A 16,650-nucleotide genomic window follows, 5' to 3' on the forward strand; every position below is an offset into this window, starting at 1 on the left:
CCTGGGATCAGAACTTGAACCCAAGGCAGAGGCTTAACGACTGAGCCACCCAGGCGCCCCTTATTTTTTGTACTTTTTTAAAAATCAAGCTCTATGTGCAATGTGGGGCTTGAACTCATGACCCTGAGATCAAGAGTTACATGTTCTACCAACTAAGCCAGCCAATCGCCCTGCTACATGACCTTAGACAAGTCATTCCATCCGCCTGAGCTTCTGTTTCCTTATCTGCAAAATGGAGCTAAGGATTCTAACCCCATTTGGTTTGTGGGCAGGATCAAAGGATATAATGCATATATAACCTTCTGTCCTCCATGGAGAAAGAAGCAGGAAGTGAAGTGATGTCTTAGCTAACTTAGCATGTCACTTGGCAGACAGTGGAAGCTCAGCCAAGGCAAGAACTTCCTCCCCACTTCCTGTTCCGCTGAAACCTAGTCCCAGCTCTTAACTCATTCACTTCCTCCAACAGCCCTGGGGAAAAGAAAGCAGGAGTGTGTCCATTTCCTGAATAGAGAAACTGAGGCAGAGGCAGAGGCAGACCAAAGGCAAGATCTTAGGATGGCAGGCTCCTGAGCTTCTAGGCGTGTGTGTGTGTGTGTGTGTGTGTGTGTGTGTGAAAGAGAGAGAGAGAGAGAGACTGTATTTGAAATTTTTGAAGGGAAGACTGCAAATGTAACTGGTGGAAGATTGTTACCGAGAGAGTGAGGCCATGATGGGGAGACAGGCTTGGATGCCTCTCCCAGACTCCCTCAGCATGTCTTCCTGTGTGCTCTGTTTACTTAACCATCTCTCCCCACTACAGTGTCAGCAGCTCTTTGAAGGGGAGGGGCCAGGTCGGAGGCCTGCTTCCCACAACCCCCTGCCCTGCCCTGCCCTGCCCCGCGATCTGGAACAGCGCATACCATGTCATGAACCTTTAACTGACACCTGGCAACTGAATGTGTGTATGAATGAATGACGTGAAAGAGCATCAGATGCCACAGAGGGTCAGTGTGAGTGGTCACCGAACGTGGGCTGGGAGGCGGACAAGGGTCGTGCAGACCTCGGGGGGGGGGGGGGGGGGGAGGGGGGGGCCGGGGGGGGGGGGGGGGGCCGGGGGGGGGGGGGGGGGGGGGGGGGGGGGGGGGGGGGGGGGGGGGGGGGGGGGGGGGGGGGGGGGGGGGGAGGTATAGGTTGCCAGTCTGAGGGACATGCGCATCTCAGGAAGCAGGGAGCTTGCCCAGCCTGGGCTATGAAAACCTCTCCTTTGCCTTAGGCTCAGGTAAGCCTGAGAAGTGCCTGGAAGTTGAATGAAAGCTGTGTGGGGTCCAGCTCATGCTGGCAGCTCACCCCACCCCCCAACAACCACATTCACTAAGGGGAGCCAGCAGAGGACCAGAGGTGGGGAACTGGATCTCTCCAGGAGTCCGGGAGGTCCGGTGAGGCCCCTCTGGGCAGCAGGCTTCCATTTGCTGGGCTCCTGCAGTGCCAGGAGTGTCAACCTTTCCAGGTGTTCCAGCAAGGAAGGACCCTGAACCAGAGGAATCAGAACACGCTGGTTTTAAAAGATAGCCAATTACTTTCTGATTTGTCTTTGGGAAGAGACGATTATTTTGTTTGAAAAGGAAAAAAAAATCACTTTACTGGGCTTTTTAGTTATGCAAAGGAAAAGCCTCCGTCCTTCAGGCAGTCCGGGAGGAGAGAGCTCGATTCCTCCGCATAACAATGGGAAAGGAAGCTGCTTGCCTTAGGGCAGAGTGTCCACCCGCAGGAGCGCCACGGGGAGATGAGTCTAAGACCCCCACTAAGGCGTTCCCTTTCTCCTCAAAAAGTCTCCCGAGGAATGGAGGGCTTAGATTTCAGGTGAGGTTCAGGCAGAGGTCAAAGTTCAGCTGCCCTCCTAGTTCGGCCACAGTTTAGTTGCTCAAGGGGAAAGATGCTTGCAAGTGAGGCGGACCTGAGCAAGGTGCGGCATAACTATTTGGGGGTACCTGCTGTGTGTCAGGCACTTGGGATACAATGTTGAAGTCTGTAGGCAGTTCCTGCCTTCTATTTACACAACTGTTTAGTTACAGTTCTGGAATGTTCCATGAAAATGAAGAAATAACGGGTCCTAGTCATAGTTAACATTACAAAGCAAGTATCATATACCAATGAGGCAGCGTTCTACAAGCTTACACATGTTTACTCTGCAAAAACTTCATGAGGAAAATACTAGCATTATACTTACCTTACTGATGAGAAAATGAAAACACAGAAAACTAGGTTAGAAAACTAACCTGCCAAGGTTACTCCAAGTGTGATGCGTTGAGATTTGAGTCCTGAAATCTGTGCTTTGAGTCACTTCACTTCCTGCTTCTTTCTCCATGCTCACAGGACAGAAGGTATCTAAGAGGAGCCTGGCAGGTCCAGAGGGCTTCTCTGAGGAAGTGAGCTGACATCTAAGAATGAAATGGAACCAACCAGACATGGAGGGGAACCTTCATTCCAGGAAGAGAGAACCATATGTACAAAGGCGCAGAGGTAGAGTGGGAGCAAGGAAAGAAATGAAGGATTTGTATGGAGATATGGACAGGGGCCAGGTTATGCCAAAAATCATTATGGGAAGCTAATGGAAAGTTTTAAAGGGGTAGTAGATACATTCAGATTTGTATTTCTTTCCCTTTTATTTTTTAATTAATTAATTAATTTAGATTATATATATTTTTTTAAAGATTTTATTTATTTATTTGACAGAGGGAGATCACAAGTAGGCAGAGAGGCAGGCAGAGGGAGAGAGAGGGAAGCAGGCTCCCTGCTGAGCAGAGAGCCTGATGCAGGACTCGATCCCAGGACCCTGAGATCATGACCTGAGCCTAAGGCAGAGGCTTAACACACTGAGCCACCCAGGCGCCCCTAGATTATATTTTTAAGGGGCACCTGGGTGGCTCAGTTGGTTAAGTGCCTGACTTGGCTCAGGTCATATTCTCAGGGTTCCTGGATCCAGCCACCCTTGGGCTCCCTGCACAGCAGGGAGTCTGCTTGCTACTCTCTCTCTGTCCCTCCCCGCTCAAATAAATAAAATCTCTTTTTAAAAAAGATTTTTTTAAAGGAGATTTTATTTACTTATTTAACACAGAGAGAGAGATCACAAGTAGGCGGAGAGGCAGGCTGAGAGAAAGGGGGAAGCAGCCTCCCCGCTGAGCAGAGATACCCTTGCAGGGCTCCATCCCAGGACCCTCAGACCATGACCTGAGCCGAAGGCAGAGGCTTAAACCACTTAGCCACCCAGACGCCCGTTAAAAAAATTTTTTTTAAGTAATCTCTACACCCAACGTGGGGTTCAAACTCACAACCCCAAAATGGAGTCGCATGCTCCACCGACTGAGCCAGCTAGGCGCTCGCCATATTTTGTATTTCAAATATCACCCCAAAGGTTGTGCAGAGAATGAATGGGGGATGTTTGGTGGCAGAGGGGATCTCCTAGCCACTGTATGGTGTTTGCACATAAGAAAGAGTAGCCAGGTTGGGCTAAGGTCTGTTGAGGTTCGCCCATCAGAACTGCTGGGTGTTGTTCCTTAAAAAGGGTGAAGAGCAGAGGACAAGTCACTAGAACTTGGAAGCCTGGTCTGGGAGCGGCAAAAGAGGCGGAGTTTGATGGGGTGTGTAGCAGGCTGGGGCGGGGCCCGGGATTGGGCTGGCCCAGTGGGCCACTCGGCTCGGGCTCCGTTGGGTTTCGGGACTGGTCTCCAAGTGGGCGGGATGCTGTGCTACACTCGGCGTCCTGGTTGTCTAGATAGAGCTGGCTCAGGAAGGGCCGGGCTGAAGGTGGGCGGGGCGCTGGGTTTTACCTCCCCAGCCGCTGTCAGGATAGAGCTGGTCCAGGAGGGGCGGGGCGCGAGGTGGGCGGGGCGCTGGGCCTCCCGCGGCCACGCCGCTGTCGCGGATGCATTCCTGGCTCTCTGGCCGGGGGCGGAGGAGCGCCCCGGCTGAGTCTGCAGTCCCCGCTGGGTGCGGGTGTCGGGACTGGCCGGAGCTGGGAGCGGGGCCGCGGAGGACCCAGGTGAGCCGGGACCTTGTTCCTGGAGCGGGACCGCGGAGGCTCGAGGTGAGCTGGGACCCCTTGCGGGCCCAGGGTGCGCTCCCCACCGCCAGAGGGCGAGCGGCAGCGGGGCTCAGGGAGCTGCCCCCTCCCAGCAGTGGAGACCTGGGCGTCCTCTCGGAAGGGGGGGGTGGAGGAGACGGTAAATCAGTAACCCGCAGCGCACACAGGGCCTTTTGTCCCGCTCTGTCCAAAGAGCACCCTGGCCATGGAGCTGGTTACTCATTGCCCACCCGAGCGGGGGCGGGCCGGCTGTCTCTGCAGCACCTCTTCAGGACCTGCCGACTCGCACCTCCCGCCAGGGTGACCGGGTAGGGGTGGAGGAAGGAGAGCGCCTGGTCCCTCTGCTGGACCGTCTGCGCGCCCCGAGTAGAGATGAGGAAGCTGAGGATCCGAGAGGTGCAGTCATTTGCTCCAGGTTCTCCCAGCGCTTGAATGCGGGAGGCTGGAAGAGAATCCAGGACTGTCTGATGCCAGAGTTAGGCCGTTCAGCCCCCGAGCAAGGTGGTGGGTCGGTCTGTCTGTAGCTGGGTGTGATCCGACAATGAACCGTCCTGAGGTTACAAGGTCAGGGCAGCCTAGGAATGGGAATAAAATCCCTAGGCTTCCTGGCCCCTCTCCCAGCTTTGGACCCAGAGGGCTGCTCTGCAGGTTGGGGGGATTCTATGGAGGAAGGCCATGGAAACTGGGGGTTGGTGCAAGGACAGTGGCATCTGGTTAAGGTGGAGAAGAGAAATGGGGGGGCGCCTGGGTGGCTCAGTGGGTTAAGCCACTGCCTTCAGCTCAGGTCGTGATCTCAGGGTCCTGGGATCGAGTCCTACATCGGGCTTTCTGCTCGGCAGAGAGCCTGCTTCCTCCTCTCTCTCTCTCTCTCTCTCTGCCTGCCTTTCTGCCTACTTGTGGTCTTTCTCTGTCAAAGAAAGAAAGAAAGAAAGAATTTATTTATTTATTTGGCAGAGAGAGGAGGGAAGCAGGCTCCCCACTGAGCAGAGACCCCGATGTGGGGCTCGATCCCAGGACCCTGAGATCATGACCTGAGCCGAAGGCAGAGGCTTCAACCCACTGAGCCACCCAGGCGCCCCAAATAAATAAATTCTTTAAAAAAAGAGAGAGAGAGAGAGAGAAATGGGGACACAGAGGTATGGATATGCAAGAGAGAAGACATGCTCAGTTTTGAAAGCCAATGGCTTTAGTGCTGAAGAGGCTGAAGGAGCAGACTGTGCAACCAAGGATACTGACAAGGACAAGGGCAAGGAGGGAGGCCCAGAATGCTGGATAAACTGTGGATTGGATCCTGCTGGATATGGGCAGCCATTAAGGGCTTGAGAACTGGGGGATATAGGGTGGTGACATGGCAGATACTTGTAATTTCTAAAGCCCTGCTGGAGAGTGGAGGCCGGAGTGTCAAGGGAGATATTTGCAAAGGCCCAAGCTGGAGATGACCATGGCCTGAGTTGGGTCCAAGCAAAGGAGGTGAGATGGACAGGAGAAGGATTGAGGAGGCAGATGGGACTGGAAGTGGGGGAGGGGGGGGATGGTGAAGGCGGATGGGAAGAAATGATGCCCAAGCTGCAGGAGCAACCCAGGGAAGGAGCAGTTGGAAGGAGGAGATGATAGCTTTGGCCAGGACAAGCTGAGTGCCCCCTGCCTTGGAGCCAGAGCTGGAAGGGGGGCAGTGGCTGAAGAGAGTGCAGTGAGCTTCCTGGGCAAGGTAGATTCAGAGACATCAGTGCCTCCTGACTTACGGAGCCCCAGGTAATAGCCAGTAGTCCCCTGGGACTGCATTGGTCACCTCTTCCCTGCCCCAGCTGGGGCTGTTTTGAGAGCCCAGCCTGGGTCCTTGTCCATCTCACCTCCTTTGCTTGGACCCAACTCAGATGGAGACATCCTTGGTGGCATATGGATAGGGTGGGTGTGTACCTCATATCTGACAGGAACTGCACCAGAATGGGAGGTAATTGGCCAAGGGCAGACCCAGGGTGACTGTCACGAAGGGGTGGGGGGAGGAGGGAAGAACATGCCAACATTCTGTGTTTTCAGCCCCTACATATGGTCTCTTTTATACTCCAATCAGTCCTCCGAGGACAGCACCCCGAGAGGGACAGGGACTTGTAAGTTGGTAAGAGTCAGAATTCGAACTTGGCTTTGTTGGACACAGAGCCCGTGTTGCCTCAAAGGGAGCTGTGAGGACACAAAAAGCAGATGTATTCCCAGCATGCCATTCTGGTTCAGAATGAGGAAGAACTTTTGATCGCCATGGAATGTGCTGCTGTGTTAGGAGTGAGTGCTCTGCCACTGAAGGTATTCAAAGCTGGCCATGAAAATGTCAGCAGTGCTAGAAGTGTGGGTCAGATCAGATAACATCCAGATGCTAAAGTTTGGCCTTGTATTAGATTTCTTTTCTTTTTTTCCGGTTCTTCAGCAATAAATTCATTTATTCAGCAAAAAATAAATTATGTGTGCTGAGAGCGAGCAGAAGATATGTCTCCATTCTCTGCTTTCCTCCGAGGAAAGAATCCCCAAACTGCCCTTTCTGTGAACTTGTGCCAGGGTCTCAGCAGGACCGGAGGAGAGCAGGAAGCCTGGCCCTGCCCCCCTGCACAACCTACTGTGAAGAAGCTTTGGGCTCTGGCCACAGCAGAGTCGCTTCCAGTGTCTGCCCGATCTCTGCCACACTGCTGTGTGGGGGTGAGGGTGGGGGGACAAGTCTTCTGACCACTTCCGGTCTCAGTTTCTTCATCTGCGGAACAGGGGAATAGCACCCCCAAATATGCCTGCATAGCAGGAGTTCTTCTCCCTCCTTTGCAGGAAGGCAGTTGGTGTTAAGCCCAGCCTGGGTCCTTGTGAGCGGCAGGAAGGATATGTGGCTGCTGTTGGCCCTCTTGGGGGTCCTGGTGGAGGTGCCTGGGGCTCCCACTTTGTCCCTTGAAGCCTCTGAGGAAATGCAGCTAGGTATGGCCTTTAAGGTGGGAGAAGGGGGCAGGGGTGGGCACCTGGAGGGGGGCTATAGCTGAGCAAAGCTGGGAAGGACCTGGCCCAGTCCCTGAGGAGGTGACAGCAGGGCAGGACCCAACCATTAAGTCTCAGTGTCTGGCTCCCAGCAAGCATCCACCTATCTCTATGTCCACAAGAGAGGAATGGCCTTGCAGGGTGAGGGTCCTGAGCTGGGCTGCAGAGCTGGTGGTGAGCCCCTCGCCGTGTGTGTGTGTGTGTGTGTGTGTGTGTGCGCGCGCACGTGCGCGCACATGCATGTGTGTGTGTTCCGTGCACTGAGTGTGTGGTTTGGGAGTCCCAGCAGCATGTGTGGTGTATGCACTGTGGGTGTGCTGTGCCGCTGTGTGTGTGCTGGTGAGGTGTGGCACATGTAGCATGGGGGGGTGTGTGGCAATGGCATGTCCAGTCCAGCATGTGTGCTATGCACCATGTGTGTGATGTTTACCAGAGGCATGGCAGTGGCCTTATGTAGTGTTGGTAGCATGTGATGACAGGTGTCTATGTTGAGGAGCAGTGGGGTTCCAGCATGTGTCAAGGGATGCTGTGTCCCGCCTGTGCAGCATGTTCCCCATACACAGAGGGTTCCCTCAGCGGGGGCTCTGGGGGGCTCGCTGACCTCTGCCCTTGGCCCACAGAGCCCTGCTTGGTCCCTGGCCCCGAGCAGCAAGGGCAGGAGCTGACCGTGGCCCTCGGGCAGCCTGTGCGGCTGTGCTGTGGGCGGGCCGAGCGTGGTGGCCACTGGTACAAGGAGGGCAGTCGCCTACCACCTGCTGGCCGGGTACGAGGCTGGAGGGGCCGCTTGGAGATCGCCAGTTTCCTACCGGAGGATGCTGGCTGCTACCTCTGCCTGGCACGAGGCTCCATGCTTGTCCTGCACAATGTTACCTTGGCTGTGGATGGTAAGGGGGTCTAGCAGGGGCTAAAGGGTGCCTGGGGAGAGAGACTGTCCCCACCCTAGACCTCAGATGGCTCTCTTTGTCCCTGACATAGACTCCTTGACCTCCAGCAATGGCAATGAGGACCCTAAGGCTCATGGGGGCCCCTTGAATGGGCACATTTACCCGCAGCAAGGTCAGTATGAGCCCTCAGGGACTCATTTCCCTGCCTCCCAGCTGGTCACTGAGAAGAAGGGACCTGTGTGGAAACAGGTGATCATCCTGGGGGCAGTAAGTTTGCCTTCCCCCTCCCTCCCAGCACCCTACTGGACACACCCTCAACGCATGGAGAAGAAACTGCACGCAGTGCCTGCTGGGAACACTGTGAAGTTCCGCTGTCCGGCGGCAGGCAACCCCATACCCACCATCCGCTGGCTTAAAGACGGACAGGATTTCCATGGGGAGCATCGCATTGGAGGCATTCGGGTGAGTCTCCAGGTCCCAAGACCATCTGCTCCACCATTTTCACTCTCCCATTGATCTGCTCCGGCCTAGAAGTCATTCCTTCTCCAGTGAGGAAGGCAGCTGCGGGCCCTAAGGAGCGGACTGGGACAGCTTCGATTCAAGTCCCCACTCTGCCACCCTCCTGCATGTGACTTAATCTCTCAGCCTCAGCTTTCCTTATAAAGTGGGAAGGCTCACTGACTGGCAGGTAGGGCGTTTCAGCAACTAATTCTCATAAGACCCTATGGGGTCGGCTCCAGGTTGCGGTGAGCAAGCTGGGACTCTGAGAGGGCAAACAATGGCTCCAGGTGGTACAACCAAGAAGAAGCCATGCTAAAACTCAGAGGCACAAACCAAAGGTTCAGATCCCTCTTGGCTTTGGCCTGGCCTCCCCAGGGCCTGGAGAACTGGAGAAGACCACTGTGGGCAGGATCTAGCCTTTTTGCGCCCTGGACCCCTGGGTGGGCACCTGTGAATGGCCGCTCACAGACGCTTCCTTCCCCCTTCACGCCCTGGACCCCTGGGTGGGAACCGGTGAATGGCCACTCAGAGACGCTTCCCTGCCCCCAGCTGCGCCACCAGCACTGGAGCCTGGTGATGGAAAGCGTGGTGCCCTCGGACCGCGGCACATACACTTGCCTCGTGGAGAACCCAATGGGCAGCATCCGCTATAGCTATCTGCTGGATGTGCTGGGTGAGCGGACGGGCAGGCAAGGTGGTCTGGGGGTGGGAGCCCTGACACTGCCCTCGGCTAGCGCACAGTCTGGCCGCCAACATGGGCTCAAGCTGCCCTAGGTCAGAGGGAAGTTCAGGGGTGTGGGGGGTGGTCATATTCGCCTGGAAGAACGGGGGTCAGCTGAGCAGAAAAGGTGGGAAAGACATCCAGGCAGAAGGCCCAGGCTGAATAAAGGTTCTAGGTGTAAGGAAAACAATGCATTTGCGAAGAGGTGTATGCCTGGGGTGTGGCCTTTAAGTGGGGAGCCATGTGTGGGGAGGGTTTTGAATACTAGACTATGAATTGGTCCTTGACCACCAAAGGCAATAGGGAGCCATGGAAGGTTGCAGCAGTGTAAGCAGGGGGCAGACAAGGTCTGAGTTGCATATCAGGAAGTTCCCTCCCTTGAGCTGAGAGCAGGTGACCAGGGTGCTTCTGTGGATGCCACTGGTCAGGGTTGACCGCCTGGCCTGGCCCCCAGAGCGGTCCCCGCACCGGCCCATCCTGCAGGCGGGGCTCCCTGCCAACACCACAGCTGTGGCAGGCAGCGACGTGGAGCTGCTGTGCAAGGTGTACAGTGACGCCCAGCCCCACATCCAGTGGCTGAAGCACATCGTCGTCAACGGCAGCAGTTTTGGCGCCGATGGCTTCCCCTACGTGCAAGTCCTGAAGGTCTGGCGCCCGCCAGCCCCTGAACCCTCCTGCTCTCCCATGGGGCGTGGGGTACGGGCTTGGCCCCCCGCTTCATTCCTGGCCACAATATGGCCCCTGGCCCTGTTTTGACCCCTGAGTATGTCCGCCTCCCCGTCCCCAGACAGCAGACATCAATAGCTCAGAGGTGGAAGTCCTATATCTTCGGAATGTGTCGGCTGAGGATGCGGGAGAATACACCTGCCTGGCGGGCAACTCCATCGGCCTCTCCTACCAGTCAGCCTGGCTCACGGTGCTGCCAGGTGAGCACTCGAGGGGGCCAGGAGGGGCTGCAGGAATCCCGCTCTGCCCCAGCAGCGGACTGTGTCCCTCGGCCTGTGGGGCTCGGGACATGGCATGAGGGTTTGTGTGTTCGATTCTGCGTGTCGCAGTGCTTCTGTGTGTGTCCCTGTGGGACTGCCATGTGATCCCCTGGGTTAGGGGTGCGCAGGACAGGGTGTAACTGCAGCTTTCGTGGTGAGTGTCTCGGTGGGTGTTGGGAGCTGAGAGGTCTGAGTTAGAGGATGTGGAGCTGGCCATCCAACCACTGACTGCTCAGTTTTCTGTCTATGTGTGTGTCTATGGGCAGAGGAGGACCTCACATGGACAGCAGCAGCCCCTGAGGCCAGGTACACGGACATCATTCTCTACGTGTCAGGCTCTCTGGCTTTGGTTGTCCTCCTGCTGCTGGCCGGGCTGTATCGAGGGCAGGTACTCCTGAGCCGGCACCCCAGGCAGCCCGCCACGGTGCAGAAGCTGTCCCGCTTCCCTCTAGCCCGGCAGGTACCATGCTGTTCCCTACCCCCTACCGTGTCGCCCATAGCGAAACTCTCGGCCTGCCCACCCGCCTCCCCAGCTCAGCTCCATCAGGCTGACCGGGTCACCCACCTTCCAGTTCTCCCTGGAGTCGGGCTCTTCAGCGAAGTCCAGCTCCTCCTTGGTGCGGGGTGTCCGACTCTCCTCCAGTGGCCCTCCCTTGCTTGCTGGCCTTGTGAGTCTAGACCTACCTCTCGACCCACTGTGGGAGTTCCCCCGGGACAGGTATGCGGCACAGAGGGAGGATGGGCATTCAGGCTCCAGGCAGGAAGGACGTTCTGTGGCTGAGGCCTCGGCCGTCTCATCTCCAGGCTGGTGCTCGGGAAGCCGCTGGGTGAGGGCTGCTTCGGGCAGGTGGTGCGTGCAGAGGCCTTCGGCATGGATCCTGCCCAGCCTGACCAAGCCAGCACGGTAGCCGTCAAGATGCTCAAGGGTGAGTGGTGGCCCCAAGGGACGTGCTGTGGCCTTGGGACCAACAGAAGAGGCTCATGGTGCTACCATTTGAGCACGGGTGGCCACAAGGGCTGCAGTATCCCACCCTTGGGCCTGGGGCCCAACTCTGCTACCAACCTTGGCAAGCCGCTTCTGAACTTATTTGCTCACATGTTACCTGGGGGTAAACAGTAGTTCCTACCTCCCGGCCTGAGGTTCCTAGAGAGTGCCTGGTATATAAAACCTTACCCACTGGGAGGATGATGACTACAAGGATTTGGGGTGACTAGGGGGTCAGACACCCCCACATCAGCCCTAGCCCCACATCAGCCGTGGCCTCAAATAACCTTGGCAGTCTCACAGGCTTCACCTCATTCCTCCCGAGTACCCCCAAACCACACCTTTAGCCTCCCCCACCCTGGGCCCTTCCCATATCCATCCTCTTGGTGTCCACCATTCTGGGAGAACAGCCCAAGCGCCAGCCCCAAAGTCCACAGGAGATACCTGGGGACCTACCATCAGGGCCTCTCACTGCTATCCCCACCTCCTCTACAAGAGCAGCCCAAACCGCTGTTCTGTTCCCCCATTCCCTCTGCACAGCTGGGGCCACCTGGTACTTTCTGGGAGGCAGGGATTGAGAAATGTGCATTGTGAGGTCTGGAAGGCAGGGTATGTCATTGGCCCAGGGCCACAGGTCAGCGCCTGCTCCTCAGCCTTCTCAAGAGAATCTGAAGCAGCTTCTTCCCAGCCTCCCCTAGCTGCACCCCACTGGCGGCTCCCTGAATTCCCAGGCCAGATGGTCTCTAGGCCCCAGTCTGACCTCAGGGCGCCAGCCTGCCTCCTGCCCCCAAGAGCTCTCACCACATTCAGGAACTAACGCCAATCCTCCAGATAGAGCTTCTTCCTGTTCAGAATTCTGTTTCCTGGTCCCACTCACAGACAGGCCCACCTTTTGTAGATCCTTGATCTTGGTGCTTCCCTGTAAATTCCGTGAGCGGTGGGTGGGGCATGATCCATTGTCCCATTGGAGACAAGACGCTCCTGAGGTTCAGAGAAGTTAGGAGACTTTTTCAAGACCACACCGCCTAGCAGGGATTCAGGTCCAGAAATCCAGGCCCTGTCCCAGCTCTGCCATGTCTGTCACCCTGGCTGTCCCCCATCCCCCGCAGACAATGCCTCCGACAAGGACTTGGCAGACCTGGTCTCCGAGATGGAGATGATGAAGCTGATCGGTCGGCACAAGAACATTATCAATCTATTGGGCGTCTGTACTCGGGAAGGTGCGTTGGAATGGGGCTAAGGGCAGGGATGGGGGGTGTGGAGCTACAGCCGCCGCAGCCTCCCTGTCCCCCCACCGACAGGGCCCCTGTATGTGATTGTGGAGTGTGCCGCCAAGGGAAACCTGCGGGAGTTCCTGCGGGCCCGGCGGCCCCCAGGCCCTGATCTCAGCCCTGACGGTCCGAGGAGCAGTGAGGGGCCGCTCTCCTTCCCCGCCCTGGTTTCCTGCGCCTACCAGGTGGCCCGAGGCATGCAGTATCTAGAGTCGAGGAAGGTATGGGCGGTGGGCAGCACTCTGGACCATTCTGACTGCTCCATCTGTTCACTTTCCTACCCCCCGACTCTGAATGTCCTCATCTTCTTCCTCTCGCCCCTTTTTCATTGCCCTGTCTAAATGTTCCCAAACCCTTCTGTACCCCCCATACTTACACATTTGACACTGCTTGTCCCCATTCCTTCCTCTCACAGGCCCTAACTCATGGGGCAAGGGAAGAGGCCATGTGAGAGGGAGAGGGTGGACCCTGAAGGCAGCTTTAGTCTCCCCCTCTGAATATTGACCTCTTCGTCTATGAAACAAGTAGATAGTGCCTCCCCTAGGGTTACTGGGAAGTACAGTGTGCCCAGCGTCCAGCCATGCGTCCTAATAAACCTAAGTCCCCTGCTCTACCCCCAGTGCATCCATCGGGACCTGGCTGCCCGGAACGTACTGGTGACAGAGGACAATGTGATGAAGATTGCTGACTTCGGGCTGGCCCGTGGCGTCCACCATATTGACTACTACAAGAAAACCAGCAATGTGAGGGAGGCAGGGCAGAGTTGGAAAGGGCGGGTGGAGGATACCAGGACCTGTGGGACTCGGTGTCAATGCCCCTACCTATCCCATCCAGGGCCGCCTGCCTGTCAAGTGGATGGCACCGGAGGCCTTGTTTGATCGAGTCTATACACACCAGACTGATGTGTAAGTCCTGGAGGTCGGGGCTCTGGAGCATCTCCCGGCACCTACTACCCTACCCCATAAAAAGGGCAAAGCAATTGCCCGAGGTCACACAACCCTAGGACCTGAGTGCTGCCAGACTCCATGGTGGATCATGCCTGCGAGGTCCCCCATACCAGCCCTAGGACTAGGGAGCAAAGTTGTGCCCTGCTGAGCCCTGGTTCTGCCTCTAGGTGGTCGTTTGGGATCCTGCTGTGGGAGATCTTCACCCTCGGGGGCTCCCCGTACCCTGGCATCCCTGTGGAGGAGCTGTTCTCACTGCTGCGGGAAGGGCATCGGATGGATCGGCCCCCAAACTGCCCCCCAGAGCTGTGAGGCCTCACCCTCCTCTCCCCCACTCTACAGTCCTTATCCTCTGCCTTGACCTTGGCCATAGGGCCCAGCCTCCTAATTCACTGTCACCATCCCCTCCTCAGCTGCAAGGGGAGGTCCTAGCCGAGTGTCTATGCCCTTCCCCTAAGTGGCCCTACCGACCCCCTCATTAAAGCCTGCCCCTAACTCAGACCTTCCACCCTCTCCACCCCCTCGGCCAGGTATGGGCTGATGCGGGAGTGCTGGCACGCAGCACCTTCCCAGAGGCCGACTTTCAAGCAGTTGGTGGAGGCACTGGACAAGGTCCTGCTGGCCGTCTCCGAGGAGGTACTGCTCCCCTCTTGTCCCGTGAGCCCTCTCTGACCACTCCCCTCAGGCCCTCATCCCAGCTGAGCACTGAGATTGACCAGCCTGTTCCCTGTAGTACCTAGACCTCCGTCTGACCTTTGGACCCTACTCCCCAGCCGGTGGGGATGCCAGCAGCACCTGCTCCTCCAGCGACTCTGTCTTCTGCCACGACCCCCTACCCCTGGGGCCCAGTGCCTTTTCCTTCCCAGGGGGGCAGACATGAGTGGGCCCCAGGCTGTGTAGTCAGACAGGCTGGCAGTCTCCAGTCCCGGCTTAGCTGCAGCCTGCCAGTGCTTGACCTTGGCCCCAGGCCCCTGCAGGCTACTGTCCAGATCTCTAGTTCTGCTTTGGGGAGGTCCGTTCTTATTCCTGGGGTTCCTAGTTGAGGCTTCCTGCTCTGGCCTCAGATTCCCATACCAGGCTTCAACCCCAGTCTTAAGGCCCTGCCCTTGCCTTATGGCCCCTGTCTTCTAATGGCCTGAGTGTTGGGGTTCCGCCTGGCCTCCTGGGCCTTAGCACTCAGTCCTTGATCCAGGGCTTTGGCTGGACCTAGCTGTAGAACTGTCCTAAATCTCCTTGCTTCCTTGCACCAAGAGAGGTCTTGGTGCCTCCAGTCTCCCCTGCCTCCCCTTGCTGCTTGTCCCAGCATCTTGGTGGAAAGAATGCTGGTCCCTGTGCTCCTCGCTGAGCAGCTGGAAGCCTGCCAAAAACACAGAAGCAAATGGCCTTTTATAAATTATTTTTGAAATAAACCTCTGTGTTCCTGGTGTCTTCCCTGCAGCGGATGGAGGGGAAACAGGGTGGAGGGATTCTCCAAGCTGGGAGTTTTGTCTGATACAAATGGAGGGCTCTGTGCCAGGCCTTGGGTTCACATCCACCTACAGCTACGTTAGGGCGCCCCCAGGAACCTGTGTGCTCCTCTGTGTTGGTCTGTCTTACCCGCACTATCTCATGTATGCGATGGTCTGAATGAGCATACACACGGCACTCTCCACCGGGTGAAACTCTTGTACCCTCTGCACATGCGTGTGCATGTGCCTGCCCTGAGACTGTCCCTAAGGGAGCTGGCAGCACCCCTCCCCCATCTGCTCAGCATTAACCAAGCTGACTGTTAACACAGTGTGAAAGCCTGAAACCTAGCTTCGAGGCTGCTGCCCGCTCCCACGCTCTGCTGCTCAGACTGGGGGCTAGTGGGGGCTGTGCCCGCCCCGCCCCACCCCACCCCACCCTGGCCAGTCTCCCAGGCAGCAGCTGGTTGCCGCCCGGCTAGGCTGCAGCTGTCCCTGCCTGCCTGGTCCTCCCCTGGAGAGGCCGTCATGGCCCTGTTCTCAAACACCCTCTGGGGGGAGCAGGGAGATCAGCTTCCCAGGGCTCTGAGCCTGGAACCTTCGCTGGGGCCATCTAAGCAGTTACTGCTACTCTCCAGCCCCTGAACCATAGGGTGGAGGTACCTGACCCAGCGCCTGGGGGTCCCTCCTGCCCTGTCCTCTCGTAGGACAGGACAGACCCATTGTGAGGGCCACCTGGATTACCCCATAGCCTTCCAGGGGGTGGCAGCTGAAAATATAGATAGAGTCAGAAGGGCCTGGATCTAAGAATCTGAGGCTGGGCTGTCCTGGCAGACTTGAGCAGCGGCTCATGGCCATGCTTCTCTTCTTGCTGTGGGTGGGTTTCTTCACACCTCCACCTGTGCACTCTCCTTCTGACTGAGCCCCCCCACCAAACCTACTCTCCCACTGGAAGTCACTGTGCCCAGCCCAGTCAATCATGGACAGGCAGGTCCCTAAGAATCCAGCAGGGGAAGAAAGGGTTGGGAGACCAGAGCAGTGGATAAAGACAGGGATGACAAATGAGAACTCCATTTTTCCACTTCCCCACTGTGAACCCCACTGCTGAGCTACCCTCAGCCACCCACCACTACCCCTCACACAGCCTCACCAGACAGCCATCTTCCCAACTTAAGGATGGTGAAATGGAATGTGACAGGCCCAAGGTCACAAGGATGGGGAACTGAGGAAGGAGCTGAATTGACCCCTCCATTCCCCCAAGTCCAGGCTCCCGGCAGGTCCTGTGCACATGGGAGACCAGAGTCAGGTCACTCAGAGTGACAGGGGCAGATGGTGCTTGGTAGGTCTCGGGGGCCAGGAGGGCTCAGCTACCCACCCTGTGCCCCCTCCCAGCCAGCATCCCTGGCAGGCGCACACTTGCCACATTCCTGACGTCCCAAGTCAGAATGAGACAGATGCTGCTAATTCCCCCTTGCGAGCTTTCCTGCTCCATCTCCCCTCCCCCAGGCCTCTCGGATGGCATGGCAGCATCTGGAGCCTGGTCCCCTCAGTCTGCCAGAGTTCTGAGCAGCCTCCTAGCCAGTGATACCGGCCTTGGGAGCTTGCAGAAAAAGCACTGGGTCACCTCTGGACTCGGCTACTTGCTGGCTATGTGTATTAGTCAGGGCTCTGGTGGGAGCAGCAGATAGATAGCGGCCCTGATCTCAAAAGTCCAAGCCAGAGAACAGGAGGTGCTGGGAGGGAAGGTCAGGTTGTCCACTGTGTGAGTGGTGGGGCTGGGGGATGGGGGAAGTACTATGACCAAAGCTACTCTCTCAGAGCCTGAAACACAGGAATGATGACATGTC

At 57.0% G+C, this 16,650-nt stretch overlaps 1 protein-coding gene across 1 annotated transcript; it reads left to right on the top strand.

Annotated features, from left to right (window-relative positions):
- Positions 1 to 3,869: 3,869 nt before the first annotated feature.
- On the top strand, positions 3,870 to 14,767 carry FGFR4 (fibroblast growth factor receptor 4). The gene is made up of 18 exons (XM_059417444.1): positions 3,870 to 4,063; positions 6,866 to 7,009; positions 7,687 to 7,950; positions 8,042 to 8,122; positions 8,246 to 8,412; positions 9,001 to 9,124; positions 9,627 to 9,817; positions 9,960 to 10,098; positions 10,425 to 10,618; positions 10,731 to 10,876; positions 10,963 to 11,084; positions 12,253 to 12,363; positions 12,445 to 12,635; positions 13,035 to 13,157; positions 13,249 to 13,319; positions 13,529 to 13,666; positions 13,889 to 13,994; positions 14,092 to 14,767. Exons 2-18 carry the CDS (start codon positions 6,919 to 6,921, stop codon positions 14,236 to 14,238), a joined length of 2,406 nt encoding a protein of 801 aa, XP_059273427.1. The 5' UTR covers positions 3,870 to 4,063; positions 6,866 to 6,918; the 3' UTR covers positions 14,239 to 14,767.
- Positions 14,768 to 16,650: the final 1,883 nt, after the last annotated feature.

The sequence above is a fragment of the Mustela nigripes genome, chromosome 12 (genome assembly GCF_022355385.1).
Source record: "Mustela nigripes isolate SB6536 chromosome 12, MUSNIG.SB6536, whole genome shotgun sequence".
NCBI lineage: Eukaryota > Metazoa > Chordata > Mammalia > Carnivora > Mustelidae > Mustela > Mustela nigripes.

Bases quoted from the DNA above. Each gene is read 5' to 3' on its own strand.
- FGFR4 (XM_059417444.1), top strand. From the start codon at position 6,919: ATGTGGCTGCTGTTGGCCCTCTTGGGGGTCCTGGTGGAGGTGCCTGGG. The intron at 7,010-7,686 runs GTATGGCCTTTA...CTTGGCCCACAG, and splicing joins CTCTGAGGAAATGCAGCTAG to AGCCCTGCTTGGTCCCTGGC. The intron at 8,413-9,000 runs GTGAGTCTCCAG...CCCTGCCCCCAG, and splicing joins ATCGCATTGGAGGCATTCGG to CTGCGCCACCAGCACTGGAG.